Source organism: Sceloporus occidentalis, unplaced genomic scaffold (genome assembly GCF_023333645.1).
Source record: "Sceloporus occidentalis isolate IW3139 unplaced genomic scaffold, rSceOcc1.0.p SCAF_8, whole genome shotgun sequence".
In the NCBI taxonomy this organism is placed as follows: Eukaryota; Metazoa; Chordata; class Lepidosauria; order Squamata; family Phrynosomatidae; genus Sceloporus; species Sceloporus occidentalis.
The window spans coordinates 51,235,736-51,253,759 of NW_028316988.1; the positions used below are offsets into that span (position 1 = coordinate 51,235,736).

Genomic DNA, 18,024 nt, shown 5'->3' on the forward strand with positions numbered 1-18,024 from the left:
GAAAAGCAGTGCATCAATTTAATAAAAACATTATAAACAAATTGTACTAAATCATTCTCTTGGTGTTTTTTGGTTTCTAGTTAATTCTTCCTCACATAGGTCCAGAACAGATGGGCCTTTGAGGCGCCCTCATCACGAGCGAGGGCTGCCTTGTGGGTGGAGCACCCACATGCCTGACAGCCCTCGCAAGTGACAAGGGCGCCACAGCTGCAGCGCACCTGCCAGACATGGCACGTGACGGTTATGGCACAGCTGCGCAGCCTCCAAACGGGGCTGAGCAGCTGCACTGTAACCACACCATCTCTGGCGCCTTGCAGCGCCGCAAAAAGGAGCTGTTTTTTGGGCTCCTTTTTTCCTGCACAGCAGCGCCGCGCAATTTGTATGCTGAGGCGCTCCTGTGCAGGAAAGAGAGGTGCTGAGGAGGCACCTCTTTTTGGCAGTCTGTACCCCGCCATAGAATCATAGAATGGTCTCTAGTTAATTCTTCCTATTCAGCTTTAAAGTCACACAAAGTCCTTTAAAGGGACAACAAAAATGTCTCAAGCCTTTTTCATATACTATGGCAGGACCAAGTAGGAACTGTCTTCTTTTTGCATCAGTTTTTCTGTAACAACACTTCCAATTTAAGGTTGGGGAAGGGATAGGTAAAATTCTGATGCACAGGTGAAATTAGCCAAACATTCAGCTGTGCAAGCAGATATAGGAATACTTGTTTTTGTGAGATAGAATCATAGAGTTGGAATAGACCAGAAGGGCCATCCAGTCCAACCCCTTTTTGCCATGCAGGAACTCACAATCAAAGCATCCCCGACAGATGGCCATCCAGCCTCTGAAGACCTCCAAGGAAGGAGACTCCACTACACTCCAAGGAAGGAGTTTGTTCCACTGTCAAACAGCCCTTACTGTCAGGAAGTTCCTCCTAATGTTGAAGTGGAATCTCTTTTCCTGTAGCTTGCATCCATTGCTCTGGGTCCTATTTTCTGTTTTCAGCAGAACACAAAATATATGAATGATTTTCATTCTTTAGCAGTCTTGGTCACCTTCAGATCAGAGTTCAGAAGACTTTTCATGCTCATGGGAAGTTAGAGAGACCATATAAACAAAGATTAGTGGTGTTCAGCCTTTCATTGAGGTTTGTGCATAATATATATATACAATAGGAATTCTCACAAACATAGACAACTTCCAGTCTGACATATCTTCTGATCTTCCATTCATAATCAATGGTAGCTGGACTGGAGAATTCTTTAATATAAAAGATTTCTCCTTCCTTCCTTCCTTCCTTCCTTCCTTCCTTCCTTCCTTCCTTCCTTCTTTGTGTGTGTAGACTGTACAATGTAACATACATACTGCATTACATGTACATGTGCAATGTAACATGTATATTTCATTATTTTACTCTTCGTGTTTTGAGATCTAGGGCAGTGATGGTGAACCTTTTCGAGGCCAAGTGCCCAAACTGCAACCCAAAACCCACTTATTTATTGCAAAGTGCTGTGTCTCTCTGGCTTTCTAGTAACAAATTCTGGCAAACTCTATGCTGGGGTGATGGCACATGTGCCCACAGAGAGGGCTCTGAGTGCCACCTCTGGCATGCGTGCCATAGGTTCGCCATCACTGATCTAGGCTGTATATGAACAGGATTTTGATTTTTATACTTGTCTAGACATTCAGCAATAAATCAGGTATAATTCATCAACATATGGAAACAGTATGTGTGTAGGTATTTTAGAAAGGATTCAATCTTGGCTTTTCAAAGCAAGTTTATCATGCTGCTTCCTTGGATGTAGTGGGTAGGCGAGTTTTCACACCTATGTACATGCAAGCACCACTAAGTCTATGAAGACTAGTTAAAAAAGAATAGTATAGCTGCTACTGAGAAGGGATCAAAACTTTTTCAGCACTGAAGGGCTGGTGAAGGTTTGTTGATACTGATTCGTTCCAAATTCATTTGTCAAACTCTTAACTGTGTTTTAATTAGTAAGTGTCAGTATCTAAAGGATTAACACATACTACAGAATTTACATGCACCTGGATTCCAATATGCCATATCCTAGTCAAAACAGTTTGGAGAACTCGGAAAAGATACAGAAAAGTATAAAATTGCTGGAGATTTTATGAATTAATACTATTGGAAGGTTGAAAGTGAAGTATCTCCTATTATTATTACCATCGTCATCATCATCATCATCATCATTTTTACATACTAAAACAAAATGTGTTTCGATAGATTAACAGTGGGAACACAATATATAAAGCTTCTTATCCTTGGTGGGCATATAAAGAAGAGAAGCTCTTCAGCATTCACTTGAACCCTTGACAATGGGAATTTCTATAAATTTACAAGCAGTTTTACAATACAGCAATAGTACACACAAAGTTATGTTCATAAATTACAGATTTTAAAGTTACATTTATGAGCCTACATGTCCTTCTCTTCACAGGGTTTTTTTTTAAAACAAAAATTATTTGAAGCATCACCCAATGTTTCCTTCTCCCCATCAAATTATGATTGTCTTTTCATGAAAAATTTGGAGCTAGGTGCTTATGTTACAGATAGGTTATATGACTACTGAGTCAAAAAGGCTAGGGGATCAAGTCTGCTTCATCTAAAAGAGACACCTTTGTACCATTATAGGATTCGCTCACTGTTCAGTATGTTGTAAATGAAAGCAAGCACAGAGATCAGTCATGGACGTCTAATCTTTCTGGGTCCATTACCTTGAGCTGCTGTGGAATAACATAACAAGAGAAACTTCATAATTGCATCCACTGAACATGTGCTTTCCAATTGCCCCATTCTTTATACTAATGTCAGTGATTTGCTTCAATATATAGCAAGTGAAAGTGCTGCTTCTTTCACCTAATAGGTTTAGTATATAGTGGAGTAAGTTACACAATGAAACCTACCAGAATCAACAACATATATTAACAATGAACATGTTGTTTTCTATAGGATATCAGACCACTGCCAAGGAAAAGTACTTTATTTCCTTTGTGGACTGGAAATTTTTCATAACCACCCATCAACAGTCATATATAGGATTCACATTATACATATGGTGAAAGAGAGAGAATGGGCATAGTTAGTCCACCTCTTTCTGGCTGCCTCTTTCCATCAATCTCGACAATTTGGAGGGGAAATATCTGCAGCATGGAGCCTTCTTTATTTAGAGAGATTGCCTCAGTGAGTTAGATCTAGGGAAGTGAAGCATACTCATTAATATTTGCATTCTTCATTTAAAAAGGGTGTCTCAACACTCAAGACTCCCTGTGGAGGCAAAGGAGACCCACTGTAAGATTTCCTGTAAAGAGACCACTTTGGAACTTCATTGGGCAAAATTTGTTTGTGCAAAAATACATGCGGATTTCCTGTGCATAAAATATGGTTTTGTACAGTAAACACGTATTTGTGACAAGTACACTGATTTCTGTGCAGAACTATTGGGTTTTGCACAAAAAATATACGCAAGAAAACAACATGTGTTGTTTTTCTGCATAAGAATCTGTGTGTTTATATAAAATATATGGAACATTAGGTGCTGAGTAGTATTTTCTTGGCTAGCTTATCATGAGCCAAATACAAATGTTTTAAGGATAAAGGGGGAGTTTCAGTATAGGCAAAATGCTCCCACTCCACTGTTTCTTCATTTGGGTCCACCCATTCTTCTCTGTTGGCCCAGGCTCTGACTTTTTAGCTTCTTCACAACATCTTGTGAAGGTGCTGTCACATCACCATGCTGCCAATGAGAAGTAGCTATATGAAGACATAACTGAGGGCAGATGGTCTTGCAGGCTAATTTCCTTCCCCTTCTGAATGCCTAGACAAAGCATTTGTGAGCTGTCCCCCTATAAGAGGGTTAGGACACCATAATATAGACTTACAACCTCATAACTTTGTTTCTCCTCTTCACATTTATGTCTGGAATATCTGGGAAAAATTATTTATTTATTGTATACCTTCCACCACTGTACCATATTTCAGGCCACAGTACAGTATATACTATGGATTGCACAGTGCACAGTGTAACCCTTGGTATCTTAACTGCCCATTACAGAGAACTCACCAATGCAAAGGGAAGAAGAGATATATTTCTTTTTAGATCCACTTGTGTAGAATTTCAAGGCTCTGCCAGGAGTATATACTAAAAATTTTACTGTTGCAATTGCAATGCCACCAAATGCCACCAAAACCCACTTTAAAAGCAAGCTCTATTGAAGGACTGTGTTCTGTGGTACTGGTGAGAGGGGAATGAAGGATAATATTTCCAGGACTCTCATCAAAGAATGGTGGTGCAAAAAGAAGTTGTGTCAGAACCCCTGAAGCTGGGTTTTCTGTTTCTCACAGTTGCACCACCACTTACTGGTAGGAAGGGACTAGAGACATCATCCTGCAGTGCCCCATTTACTGATGCTGCAGAATTCTGTCCCTTAGTAAAGCTTATGGAGATTAGCACATTGGCTTTAAAGCTCCTTATCCCTAATGGGATAAAGGCACATTTAATTTTCAAAATAGATGTTATCACATTCAGCCATAGGTGAATGAAACCCGTGTACAACCTGGATGCCAGCCGGGCTTAACCTGCAGTTTTTCAAGAATGGGATTTTCCCATTTTTTAAAAGGTGCAGGATACGTTTGGCTGGCATCTGGGATGTATACTGGCTGCATTCATCTGGCCTGAATGCGGTAACACCCATTTCAAAAATTAAATGCACCTTTATCCCATTGAGGATAAGGTGCTTTAAAGCCAATGCACTAATCTCCTCAATTTTAAAGTAAGTCTCATGGGAAGGATCAGCCATTATTTGCTTCCCCATTTATTTATTTACTTTATAGCCAGCCTTTCTCTTAGTGCAAGACCCAAGGGAGAGGACAACAAATTGTTTATTTGTTAGTATTCCTTTCATCTCCATCATGCCTAAGCCTAGCAGCTGATGAAGGGCCCTCCTTCCTTCTCAACTGCCACTGCTGTGGTCTGGGAAGGGGAGAACAGCAGCCAGGATTTGCTGAACTTAATCTCCTCCCTCACTGTTTTTCCCTTTTTCATATATGTCACATCTTTTTAGATGTCAAGCCTGAGGGCAGGAAACTTTCAACATTTTAAACTGCTCATGTAAAGCACCATACTGTTCTGTACTCTGATGTTAGCACATTAACAATGTGATCTCTTTTTGGCTAGCATTTTGTGATGACATAAGTTTTAAATTAAACCTGTGGCAACAGACTATCCTCCTTTGCATCTTTGCAAACATTCCTGTGTCCCCTGCAAGTTTTAAGAAAATGCCCAAAGGGGAAATTTTGGAGGACCCTCAGCCCTAGTGTACAGTATTAGGAGGTTATCACACTTCATCTTTTGCCCGACCCGGGCACAGGCTTGAATGGGTGAAAATGGGTGTTATCGCACAGCAAAGCGCCACCGATGCTGCCGGGTGACTACAACCCATCTCCAGGCTGTGCTTAGCCCCCTGATTTTCAAGGATGGGGAGCTTCTGTCCTTGCAAAATTTGCAGACTAAGCGTGGCTTGGAGATGGGTTGTAGCCACCCGTCAGCATTGGTGGAATTTTGCTGTGCGATAACCCCTGTTTTCACCTATGCCCGCATTGGGTGAAAAATGAAGTGGGATAATCTCCTTAGTTTTTGTTCTACAGCTTGAGTGAGGTGGAAGGAATGCTATACCAAATGCTTTGCCATTTGTTGGGCTAGGAGAGAGGGAGTTAATTTGTACATAATTTACCATATAAATTACCTATTCCTCTTCCAAAACTCTTCATTACTTTTTGAACATTCTGAAACTGAATATTAAGACTGAAAACTAAGCAAAACTCCCAGTCCACCAATATAATACAATAAGGCTGAGGGCTCCAGTTTCCCAGTATCACAGCTCCTGCATTCCTGAAGATGTGTGTATACTGCCACTGCAAGTGAATATAGTAGTAAATGTCTTGCTAGTTTGTGCACCGTTTTGAATCCTGCAGACCTAGCATCATTCAAGGGCATAAGATTATGGGTACTGTTGGCACAAAATAGAGAGCATGTATGGAAAATTCTACGATGGCCTTCTTTTTCTAGACAATAAAAACATCTGACATATTTTTAGGAAAAAACATCTAAGGAATTTCAGTTCAGTTCTGTGGGCTAACATGTTTCAAATTTCAGATCTATATCTATATCTATCTATATATATTGTTGTGTGTATCAGTATATGCATTACTTTAAAGTTATCTCTGGAACATTTTAGTTATTTATTTAAATTATGTTATACCTTCCATCACTGTACCATATTTAAGGCCACAGTACACTGCAACCCTTGGTATCTTAACTGCCCATTACAGAGAACTCACCAATGCAATGGGAAGAAAAGATATTTCTTTTTAGACCCACTTATGTAGAATTTCAAGGCTCTGCCAGGTGGATATACTAATAATTATATGGTCACTAATAATGTTACTATTTTATCATGTACAAAATAAAACAATGATCTAAAGGCAAAGAGATGATCTGAAAGTTCTTGTATCTTTCACTGCCACCAAGTGGATCTTCATCCCAAACAAGCTGTGATTTCTGTAAAGAAAAAGACCAACCTTAGTTTCAAATGATATTCTGTGCCTTGACAATGTATTGGAAAATAATCACATCTCTTGTTTGTGTTCTTTTTGTTATGCATACTGTTATTTGTTGAGTAAGCTGAATTGTCTTTAACTTGTTACTTAGGGTATAGATTTTCAGCTTCAATTCAGAATTCTATATACATAAATATTCACAAACCTGTAGAGGTTTGCACATGGATTAAAACTGCATTAAGCTGTGACTATGTACACTCACACATTAATGCTCAAAATAGCTTGATTTGTCAAGACATTTCTTTATAGCTGGTGCTCATGTATCAAAGTGGTGCTGCCTCCCGACACTGGTGTTGCCTGAGTAGGCATGAAGTTTGCAAGAGGAATAACTTTGACTGGGTCCTCACTGGCACAAAGTCTTTCACAGGTGTTGTAGAACTGAGGCCTAGGTCCTCCTTGGCCTTTCTCTGTATCATCCTTGGGAAGGTGCCTTCCGAGGGTGTGCCTTCCTTCTGGTATAGCTCCTCGTGCCCATCCTTGCTGGAAACCAAATGCTGGCAGAGGAGGATTGGATTGCTGGTACTGGGTCAATGAAGGTGGCATCCAACAATTGTCAGAATGACCAAGGATGAGACATTCCTGTGTGCAGGTTTCAGAAGCTTCAGCAAGAGCTTTTTGGAGATTTACCTCAATTGCTTTAAAAGAGAGAGAGAAGACGACAAAGATTAGAAAACACTTTAAAATATCCTTATGAGACTTTTAGCCTACAAAATGCTTCTTGAGCCTCAAAATATATACTCATATATAAGTCTAGAAATGTTAGTAAAAAAAAAATTCAACCAACAAAACCCCCACCAACCTGGGTCATCTTATCCATGCATCAGTGAAAGTATAGTACCTTAACTCTTATCAAAAACGGGTCTGAGTAGACTGGCAAAAGGCAAAAGCTCAGTCAGTCCCCAAAGAACCTGAAAGAAGCACCAGCCGCTCTACTCTCTCAGCCACAGCACTGTTTTCGGCCTTTTTGAGTGCTGCTGGCTGGGGAAATGGTGGCGGTGGCAGCAGTAGTGGTACCAGCTCCTTGGCACTTTCCCTCAAAAGAGAGCCAAGAGAGGACACATGTACATTTTCTTATCCCCGTCTATGCTTGGTCATTTTCCCCACATATCACACAGCCACCATTTGCTGTAGTTCCCTACTCCTTCATCCATGTGCACAAACAGTTATGCCTGCTGGAATTTTGTAGACTCTTTGGCATCATTTTCCTTTGCTTCATCCTTTGCATGGTTTGTTACATGCCCCTAAGTTTTACCCCCAGCTTATCCACACGTCATATCAAAATCCATAATTTTGGCTCTCAGACCTCTCCTTGACTTACCGTACACATAAGGTTGACATACATGAGCATATAAGATAGGCACATATGCTGATAACCGTTCTGAACTCCAGGGCTACCAAGTCTACCTCGATGTGTCTTGTGGACTAGCATTTGTGCTTTATCACCATCTCCCCCCACAACCAGGCAAACTTGGCAAAGTTTTGCCTGATGATGTACCTTGGGCAATCTCATAATGAATGAGGGAGTAGGGCTCCTTAAAGGGAATATATTTGACAACCAGTTTCAGAATTCTGCCTACACTTTGAAACATCTTTTCCTGTTCTATTGCACTCTCTGCCACTACTTTTCTTTCCTCAATGTACTAAATAAGGGTAATTGGAAGCATTATTCAGTATCAGTAAGGTCTCCCTTTGATACTATGATGAATGTGGGCAGTAACAAATGGGACCAATGGAAGCCATGGAAATATAGTTCCCATGGTCCCCAGAATGCATCTGAGAGCTTGCAGGTGCATCCAGGGTTTCACAGGAGCCATAGGAAATGAAATTATCAGGAATAAGATAAAGCTAATATGACAGAGCCAATCCAGTCAGTTAAGGGCACCCTGCAATTTAGGGCACTCCTTACAGAATAATTAAATTTACGTGGTTTAATTCTAAATCAGAAGAGGGATAGGCCACCCATTATCAACTTACACTTCCTTACTACTTTGAACAAAGTGTGTGTGTCTATATATCAGGCAACAACTTATTTTCATCCCTCATCTTTAGCACCTTTTGCTGTGACCTGAATGCTCATTTGGATTAAAGACAAAGAGGTGTTTTCTGCTTTATAAGCACATGATAGTGTCTTAAACTGATGCTAGAGCTAACATTGTAAATTTCATACAAAGTACAGATTTAATAATGGATGTATTCTCTCCCTCTCCCTCTCACACACAGAGCATGTCAATATACCCAATAAATAATCACAAACACAGAGAAAACATCAAGAAGTTTATTCAGCAAGGATCTGAGTGGAAGAAATTGCAACGTGGGATGGAAAGATATGATCCTAACTGCCTCCTACAGTAGGCAAAAGCTTTGATGCTGTGCAGACTTTGGTCCCCTATACTATTGGCTACAGTAAGATTTAGACAGCCTTGCAATTGCAGTGAATAAGTCCAGGGGAAAACAATCCTAGAGCAGAACAAGTATATTTCTAAAATGATTTATAAAGGTAAGCTATTTTACATTCAAACTACAATTCTATGTATACACATGCCCCCACACACACATCCACGAGAGCTATTCAATTAGAGAAGACCCATTAAAATTAAATCAATAGGATTTGCATACTTTTTGACTTTCCATTCAGTGGACCTGCTCTAGTTCAGGACATCAATTAGATGTGGGCCTGTATGCTATCATCAGTGCTGGATGTCTGTTATGGAATTGGAAAGTCCATCATAAGCTGACAAGGAATTCCTTTGTGCAGCCTTCTCCCCACAAGCTTTCAAAAACCTGCTGCAGGGGGGCTGGAAAATGTTTTGAAGCCAATTTCAGGTCATTAGAGATCTAATATCTGTAGATCTTATACTAATATATAATTCATTTGTGTAACCTACTATTAGAACATGTCATAATTATGGTCACTTAAGGGTAAATGACTTCTCTCAGACTCATCTCTAGGTTTGCAGTGCTGCCGACTGATTTAGGTCCAAACCACACTGCAGAAATAATTCTGTTTAGGACAGGTTTAACTGCCCTGGCTCATTGCTAGGGAATCCTGGGGATTGTAGTTTATTGTGGCACCAGCACTCTGTGAAAGAGAAGGCTAAATGTCTCACAAAACTACAGTTCCCAGAATTTCCTAGCATTGACCCAGGGTAGTTGAAGTGGTCTCAGACTGGGCTATTTTTGCAGTGTGTTTTGGACCTTAGATGCTTTTAAAAGAAGATTAGCAAAAACAGTAGAGGATCAGGCTGTCAACATAATCATGATGTCTGAGTATAATTTTCATAGCAGATCCTCTGAGTGGGAGAATGCTATTGCCTTTAAGCCTTCTATACTCATTTTCCTTTCAGTGGGGAAATAGGATCCTGGGTATTAAGTAAGATACAAAAAGTCTCTTAGGCTTTCATGTTGCAAACTAACGGAGGTTACTGAGGTTAACTGATCCCTCTATTTTTTTATCTTTTTTGAAATTGCCTAATGAGTGCATGTGAAGGAAAGAAGAAGGTACAGTGGACCCTTGTTATACGCTGGGGTTTGGTTCCAAGATCCACCGTGTATAACAAAATCCGTGTATGCTCAAGTCCCATTAAATATAATGGCAGAACAAAATGGTATCCCTTATAAAAAGTGGAAAATCAAGGTTTGATATTTGAAATTTATACTTTTTTGGAACATTTTCAAACCGTGTATGCTTGAATCCGTGTATAATAAATCCGTGTATAAGGAGGGCTGACTGTACTTTAAACTGTCAAGGTCATTTCGATGGGAATGCTTGGTACAGAGAGGAAAGGAGGGGCAGTCTTGGGAACAGGAATGTTTTAGTTTAAAGATGAATGATGAGTGAGCACACAAAAATGTTTGAATATGCTTTTAACATACTCTGTTACTGAAATTGCCTCATTTCTGACAATACTGTTATGCTGTGAACAACTTTAATTTTACGGGGTGTTGTCTTTGGTTCCAAAAGCTTAAACAATCTTTTAAAATTAAAGTTTATTGATCTTTTCATATTAAATAGTTCTTTCTTCTGGTTCTTAGAATCATAGGATCATAGAGTTGGAAGAGACCACAAGGGCCATCCAGTCCAACCCCATTCTGCCATGCAGGAGCTCTCAATCAAAGCATACCCGACAGATGGCCATCAAGCCATCTTCCCACACCTCTTCACTATTTTCTTAGATTTTGCTTCAAATTTACTTTTACTTTTAACAGTAGTAACAGTTTTATTTTGCAAATTTACCTGTTCGGTCATTTGTTTAACCTCATTTGGTGGAGCTGCCTTCAAGATCCGCTCACTTATCAGAAGGCAAATTACTCCTAAATTGGCCTTTATGGTGCCTATTATATTACCCTGGTCTTTTAGAATGGTATATCTATCTTGAATTGTATATATATCGTGTGTGTGTGTGTGTGTGTGTGTGTGTGTGTGTATACACACACACTTTATTCCCAACTGTTTGCTCTGATTCTATTTCGCTTAAATTTTCCTGAGCATTCTGAGATTCTGCCTCCAAAGCTATTAATTGCTTTATAATTTCTTCTCTAGGCTCTTGAGAATCCACTATTATTTTTCTCTCCTTCCTTAACAGTTCGTCTAATAGGGGAAGGTCCTCAAAGTAAGCTATGGGCTCTCATCATGACTTAGATGGGTATTCGTTATTTCAGGGTATAGCTTTTCATTCTCCTTCTCTGCTTTCGGGTTGCGGTCCAATACTTTCACCTTATTTAGGGTAGTTATAACAGTCGGTGACTTGTCCATGTCTGTTCCTGGGATGGCACTGTCTAAATTTGCCTTTGGCTGGATCTCATTCTGATCTTTCCCTACGCCAGCAACATGTTTTACTTTCTTCCTTCTCTTTCTTTCATTAGTCCCAGCTATCTTTTCCCTTTTACTGCCAGACGTTGTTACATAAGACCACATTGAGTGGTTTCCTGTACTTACTATGTCCCTGTTAGAATTAATATTACCATGCTTTTTCTGACTTCTAGTAAAAACCAATTTTTTAGCGTATTACAGTATCTAATACAACCATGTGATACAGGTAATAATGCCTTATGCAGCCAAGTAATACAGTCCTTTAACCTTACTTGAATCTACAGTATAAGCCTATTAATTATAAAGGCTGGTTAAAACCAAACCGTAAAATTGTTTCCAATCTATTGCTAGTCTGGAATCATAAAATTAAAACTAAAGTAAAATTGCTAGGCAAGAGAATAACACCCAAAGGATATTATTCTTATTATTGATTTTTTTTTTAAATGGTAAAAAGTAAAATAAGATTAGCTACAACAATTTTATATCAACACTGTTGACAGGACACAGTGGTCTAGGTAAAGGAGATACATCACAGGCCACAAGAAGCACACTGTCCTCCTGTAGTGCTTCATTTCCAGCATTTGCTACAAGGATCAGCTGCCTTGTTTTGCCTATTGGTAGGACATGTTTTTATGCATGTAAAAAGCATAATTATTTGAGCAAGAGTCACCTTTTTTGTCCGCCCTGATATCTCTCATTTGAATGTCATAAAGAACGTGTGCTATGAGAGTATACAAGTACTGAACATTTGTTGTATTTATTTATTTTGTATTTTTTAAATGTTTTATTGATGTAGACTACTTTGAATTTGTGGATGTACATTTGCAAACAAATAAATACATATGTACACAATTATTTTTTAGCGGGAAAAAGAAAGACCTGCTGTGCTCTTAAAAATGCTATTATTTTGCTTGTTTGTTTAATGCAGTAGTTGCTTAATGGAGTTAGAGCTTAACAAAAGCCAGTCCAGAGGCTGTCATGCACTTCTGGAAGGGTGCCATCCAACCTTCCATTTCAAACACTCTTGTTTCATCATAAAGCAAACAATAATTAGCACAGAATTAAGCAAATTGCTATAATTATGTCATTGCCGTTCTACTTTTCATATTTTCCAACACAGTACATACATGAATGTGAGGTTGGCAGTGCCAGCGCCATTCTTTCAACAGCCAGAAGTGTCTCTCAGTTGCTGAAGCGTTGCTTATTAAACAGGTCCAGTAGCACACGGCAGTGTTATCTGCTCTGCAGGAACTTGTTTAAGCGATTCTTATGACAAGCTTAAGCTGTTCATGTCAGCAAACAGCTAATAAGGAATGCACTAGTTTCTTGCTAGAGGTTGTACTTCCATCTGTGCAGGAAGTGGGATCTAATGTGAGGAAATTATGGCTTGGAATTACTCTGGTGGCCTGAAGTAGCCACTTGGGTAGAATAATTTAACAGTTTTTAGCTATGTAAGAAACTGAAAATGACAGTGAAAATGAAGAACAAAGTAGAAGACATCTGTTAGTACAAGTTGAGTTGCTTTAATGAGGTTAGTACCAAGCTACTTTTATGTTGAGCCCCCAAAATGATTGCGGTTATAATATGCTTTACCTCCCCCACCCCCGGTATAATAATCAAATACCTTTGGGAGCAGATTGCCATGAATATTTTAGTTTCTCCATATAAGCATAATATAAATTTGAGGGAAAATAAGGCCATGATTAAAAGTTCCCAAACTTTACAGCTTTATAGTCCTAGGTCCTAGTAGAGCACGCATTAGTAGTTGATAGGTTTCTTTTAACTTTTAGGCTGTTATAAAGAGCTTATTCTTATAAAAAAAATTGGGGCAAGTGAACTAGTTTACATTATGGATAAAGGAAACCTTTGCTTCCGAATTTATGTTCAGTTAATGTATTCTCCACACATTATCACCATAACGGTGGAGGAGCCAGTTAAATTATCCTAGAAATAGCATGAGAGCAGGTTCCCTAGAGCTATTACTGCTAATTCCTCGTGGCAATAACTTGAAAAATATTTCTTTCCCCTTGAATCCTTAAACATTTTAAACCAAAAAATGTAATGAATGGTTTCATATTATTATCCAGAAGAATCCGATGCATACCCCAAACCCTAGTGTCAGAATGGTGCACATTGTGCTAGATTTGAGGTATAGATAGCAATGGCTTTGATTAAATATTTCATTAGCTGCCTCACTTTTGAACTGTTCCTTCTTTAAACATTGATAGGGCCTTTCTTTTATTTAAAATGTCTTATCCAATGGCAGTGCAATGGCTCTGGATACAAACTGAGATTATTTTAACACAAATGGCTGAACCTCTCCCATCCACCCACCCCAAAATGTTTAACCAATCAAATGTTTTAAAAGGGCAGTTTTAAGCAATTTGTCCAGTAACTAAAACATGTAAGAGTAATTTGTATTTTTGCAACAAAAGTTATTGTGGTGTTGGGTTTTTGGTGTGTTTTTTTGGCATAGTGATTGCTTTATTGTTTGTTTCTTTTAACCTGGATTCTAATTTTTAAAACCTATTATTATTTGCACTTCATGGTCTATGACATTATCTGCCATGGTCTTGTTGTTACAGAGAGAATGGAGCTTCTCTGTCCTCTCCTTCCAATTATGTAGTCGATTTAATTTCTATAATGGCCATCATGTGATGTCCATGTATATAGCAGCCTTTTTGGCCTGAAGGATGTGTTAGTAATGAACTGTTGGCTTCATATATTCAGCCAGTTGCTATCACACTTCGTTCCTTGATCCCCGGCCAAATTCTCCAAGAATTTTTGTTCTTCCCTGTTTCCTATTTTTGTATCCCAATTGCCTATGAATAACAAGGCTTATTTTAGTATGTGATCAGTTTCCTCCTGGACTCCAGCACAGTGTTTCAACTTCTTCCCCTTTTCTCCTTCTGTAGTTATAGCATAAATGTGGATTATCTGACTCAAAATGTCAAATTTCTGTTCATTTTAGTTTGCTCATCCCAAGATTGCAATATATATATATATATTACATGTCTTCTTTTACAGTGTGCTTCCCATAATTCAAGCTTCTCACAGTCCGTGTTCCTATATATGTTGTGGATACAGCAATAAAATGTATATGAAACCAGTAAACCTGTTTCCATATTTGTTTCATTTAATCAGTCTTCTATGATCTGTAAGGTCTCTAGCACTGTCCATATAGATCAAGGCTTGCACTGAAATGGCCAGTGGTCTCACTAAAGTACTTTGTCCAGCAAACACTGCAGGCTATCCAAGATCAGGAGTGTTTACAATGAATGCTACCACAAGTGACATATGGTAGCACACCCTGACTACTTTCATCCAGTTCATGTGAACTGACCCACTGGAATTTACCACCTTCAGAAAGAGGGTGCCGCACAAAATTTCCAGGGATTAGCATGCAGCCACTCTCATCCTATGCTACTTCTCATGAGGCTTGAGTATCCCCCAGGTCATATGGATTCCCCTCTCACCAACAGCTCAGAGAATGCCATCTTCATTACTTATACATTCTGGATGTATCCCACTCCTTCCTATCATGGATTCCTGCTACTATCAATTAATGGCAATGGTCTGGGTACCTTTTCCTTTCCTTTCTTGTCTCCCTACTTGATCTTGACTAGGTTGAGAACCAACTTGGAGAAGATGTCTGTACTTGAGGGAACCAGTCAGCCTTTTTCTTTGGGCCATCTGTTGCTCTGTCTGTGGGCAGTGATGGAAAAATTTTGTGGAGATTCCTCCTATCTGTAAGCCAGAATACACCTTTATGATAAGTAATGAAATAACCGGAATGATTTCACGAGGTCATTACAAATATATCAATAGTCACAAGCAAAGCATTGCATACAGTCACACATCAAAATGTTAATGTGAACTGACCATTGGACATTTAAAATGACTCTGTGTGTGTGTGTGTGTGTCTGTGTAGACACTAAGTCTAAGTCCAGATAAAACTCCAAACTCTTTCCATGACCAGTATGGCAACCAAGAAGTCAGCAGAAAGGTCCCAGATAAACTGCTGGGTCTGTTCATGCTTCTGCCAGCCTAATCCTCCCTACCTTTGCTCTCTGAAAGCCAGTGCATTGATGCTAATCAATCTTTCTGCTCCGCTGACTCTCAAATGGATATCAGCCACTGAAACTAATCTCATGTCAGTTCAGATTGTCAGTCTACTTTAGTATTGTCTTCACTGATTGACAGTCACTTTCCAGGATCTCAAGCATCACCACATCTTGGTTATTTGGTTTTTCAAACTTGGGATGGCAGGGGAGGAATTTAGGACCTTCTGCAAGCAGAACAAAATTGAAGGGAGGGAGAATTTGAAGACAATGGGATCCCCTTGCAGTTGCCAAGACAAAGAAAGACAAAGGAAAGATGAAGTTAAGCATCCAGCAAGAATGATTGAGCCTTCTATCTAGGCACCTCCTTCCTGGGAAATGACACTTTCATTGAGATCCTGTATTGCATTGGCAAAGCACAAAACTCCATTAGGTGTAGCGCTTCCGTTCCTTGTATTCAACCTATCTGTTTGCAGGGTGTCCCTCTTCCATGGACAGTTAGTAAGCTGGGGTATGACAGGGAGAGGAGCAGGGCATCCAAAAGAAATTGGCTATATTCTGTCTGGGCTGTGGCTGACTGTAAGTACACAGCTGCTGAGACACCACCTTACAGCTTCCCCCAGTCTCCTCAACCATTAAATGAATTAATACCACCTTCTGTAATCACCCCCAAAATTTCCCATATCAGCAGAAGGATTCTGGCTATAATTTCTAGGATTTCAGCGTATCATTAGAGGACACAACTCTTTAGAAAAGAGGATAATACTGAGTAAATTTGAACACAGCAGAAAAAGAGGAAATACCACAATACAGGCAAATTGACTCATTCAAGGAAAACACAGCCCTTAGTTTGCAAGACTTGAGCAGTCAGGTCCAGGCAGTAGTCACCAGCAATTCACAGAATCATGAAATCATAGAGTTGGAATATACCACAAGGGCCATGCAGTCCAATTCCTTTCTGCAATATACGAATACACAATCAGAGCACTCCAGACTCTGATTAAAAACAGAAGGAGAATCCACATAAGGAGAATCCACCACACTCCAAGGAAGCACATTCTACTGCCAAACAGCTCTTACTGTCAGGAAGTTCTCTCTAAGGTTTAAGTGGAATCTCTTTTCCTGTAGTTTGAGCCCATTGCTCTGGGTCCAATTCTGTGGAGCAGCAGAAAACAAGATTGCTCCATCCTCAATAGGACATCCCTTCAAATATTTAAAGCAGGGCTCTTAGTTTTCTCTTCTCCAGGCTGAACATACCCTACTCCTCAAGTTATTCCTCATAGGGCACGGTTTCCAGACCCTTCACCATTTTGGTGGCCCTCCTCTGGACATACTCCAGCTTGTCAACATCCTTTTTGAATTGTGGTGCCCCAGACTGGACACAGTATTCCGTGTGAGGCATGGCCAAAACAGAAAAGAGGAGTACTATTACAGTGGACCCTTGTTATACGCTGGGGTTTGGTTCCAAGATCCCCGTGGATAACAAAATCCGTGGATGCTCAAGTCCCATTAAATATAGAGTAGCCAGATATTACTGTACATGTTCCTCTTTACATGTCTCCTTAAATTCTTAAGAAGAATATCCATGTTAAAGTTTAAAACTTAACTCCATTATGTGGGTGTGTTTAATGTGTACTTCAGGTTGTAAAAATGCAAACATCCAATTAGTTATTATTATTATTATTAACTTTTATTTATAAAGCGCTGTAAGTTTACTCAGCGCTGAACATACAATATTTTTAATTGGACGGTTCCCTGCCCTCAGGCTTACAATCTAGTTATGTGTCATATCAACACACCATTGTGCCAACTACAATGTTTCAAAATAATGTATTGTTTCTCATACATGCCTGTTTCAATGTACATTTGGCCACACTCTAAAATAGTGACTTTCATTATTGGGCATTTAATTTGCATTAAACTCCCTAATAGCAGCAAATCATATAGCCTTGCAACCAAGAAATGGGGGTGCACCATGCTGTTTAATGGGGGTGCAGCATGCTGATTAAATTAAGGGGAACCTGTAGCAGAAATAAAGATGTTCTCATTTGCAATGGCTCCTCGACTGGACTCCAATCTGGCTATTGCAGAAAAGGTATGCTAAATTGGCACTTTGGGAGAAAACAAAAGCTAATTAACTGAAAGCTGCTTAGCCAAATTAAGGTAACTCTGGCCATTGTATAAAGACATTTATATCCCTTTAACAATTGTATAATTGTTCCATTCACTCATTAACCAAGCATATGAGAGCCAATTAAACGGACAAGTATATATTTAAGTTTAATTATTTATTTAATTAAAACTCACTAGAAGCATGGTGTTGCTTTCATTTACATGAAATAAGTCCCCACATGTATGCAACTGGTTGTTGTTCTCTTTTGGAAGAGGTGCTGTATTTTTGTGTGTTGTTGTGGAAACCATGAAGTGAACCTATCATTGGTTTTTCTTGGCAAGATTTGTTCAGAGAGATTATTATTGTTGTTGTTATTGTTGTTATTATTTAAAATAGTTATTAATTTTAAAAAGGCAAG

The 18,024-nt window shown here is 39.2% G+C and overlaps 1 protein-coding gene across 3 annotated transcripts in view; it reads right to left on the reverse strand.

The window, feature by feature from the left end:
• Positions 1–5,572: 5,572 nt before the first annotated feature.
• Positions 5,573–18,024, reverse strand: part of PCDH11X (protocadherin 11 X-linked) — a 560,187-nt gene continuing 547,735 nt past the window's right edge. For 2 of the 3 annotated variants that reach the window (XM_089536700.1, XM_089536701.1), the window contains exon 7: positions 5,573–7,257. In XM_089536700.1, the coding sequence (XP_089392826.1) occupies positions 6,866–7,257 (392 nt within the window). In that variant the 3' untranslated portion in view covers positions 5,573–6,865. The remainder of the gene's footprint in view (positions 7,258–18,024) is intronic. The other variant, XM_089536702.1, reaches the window with a different exon arrangement.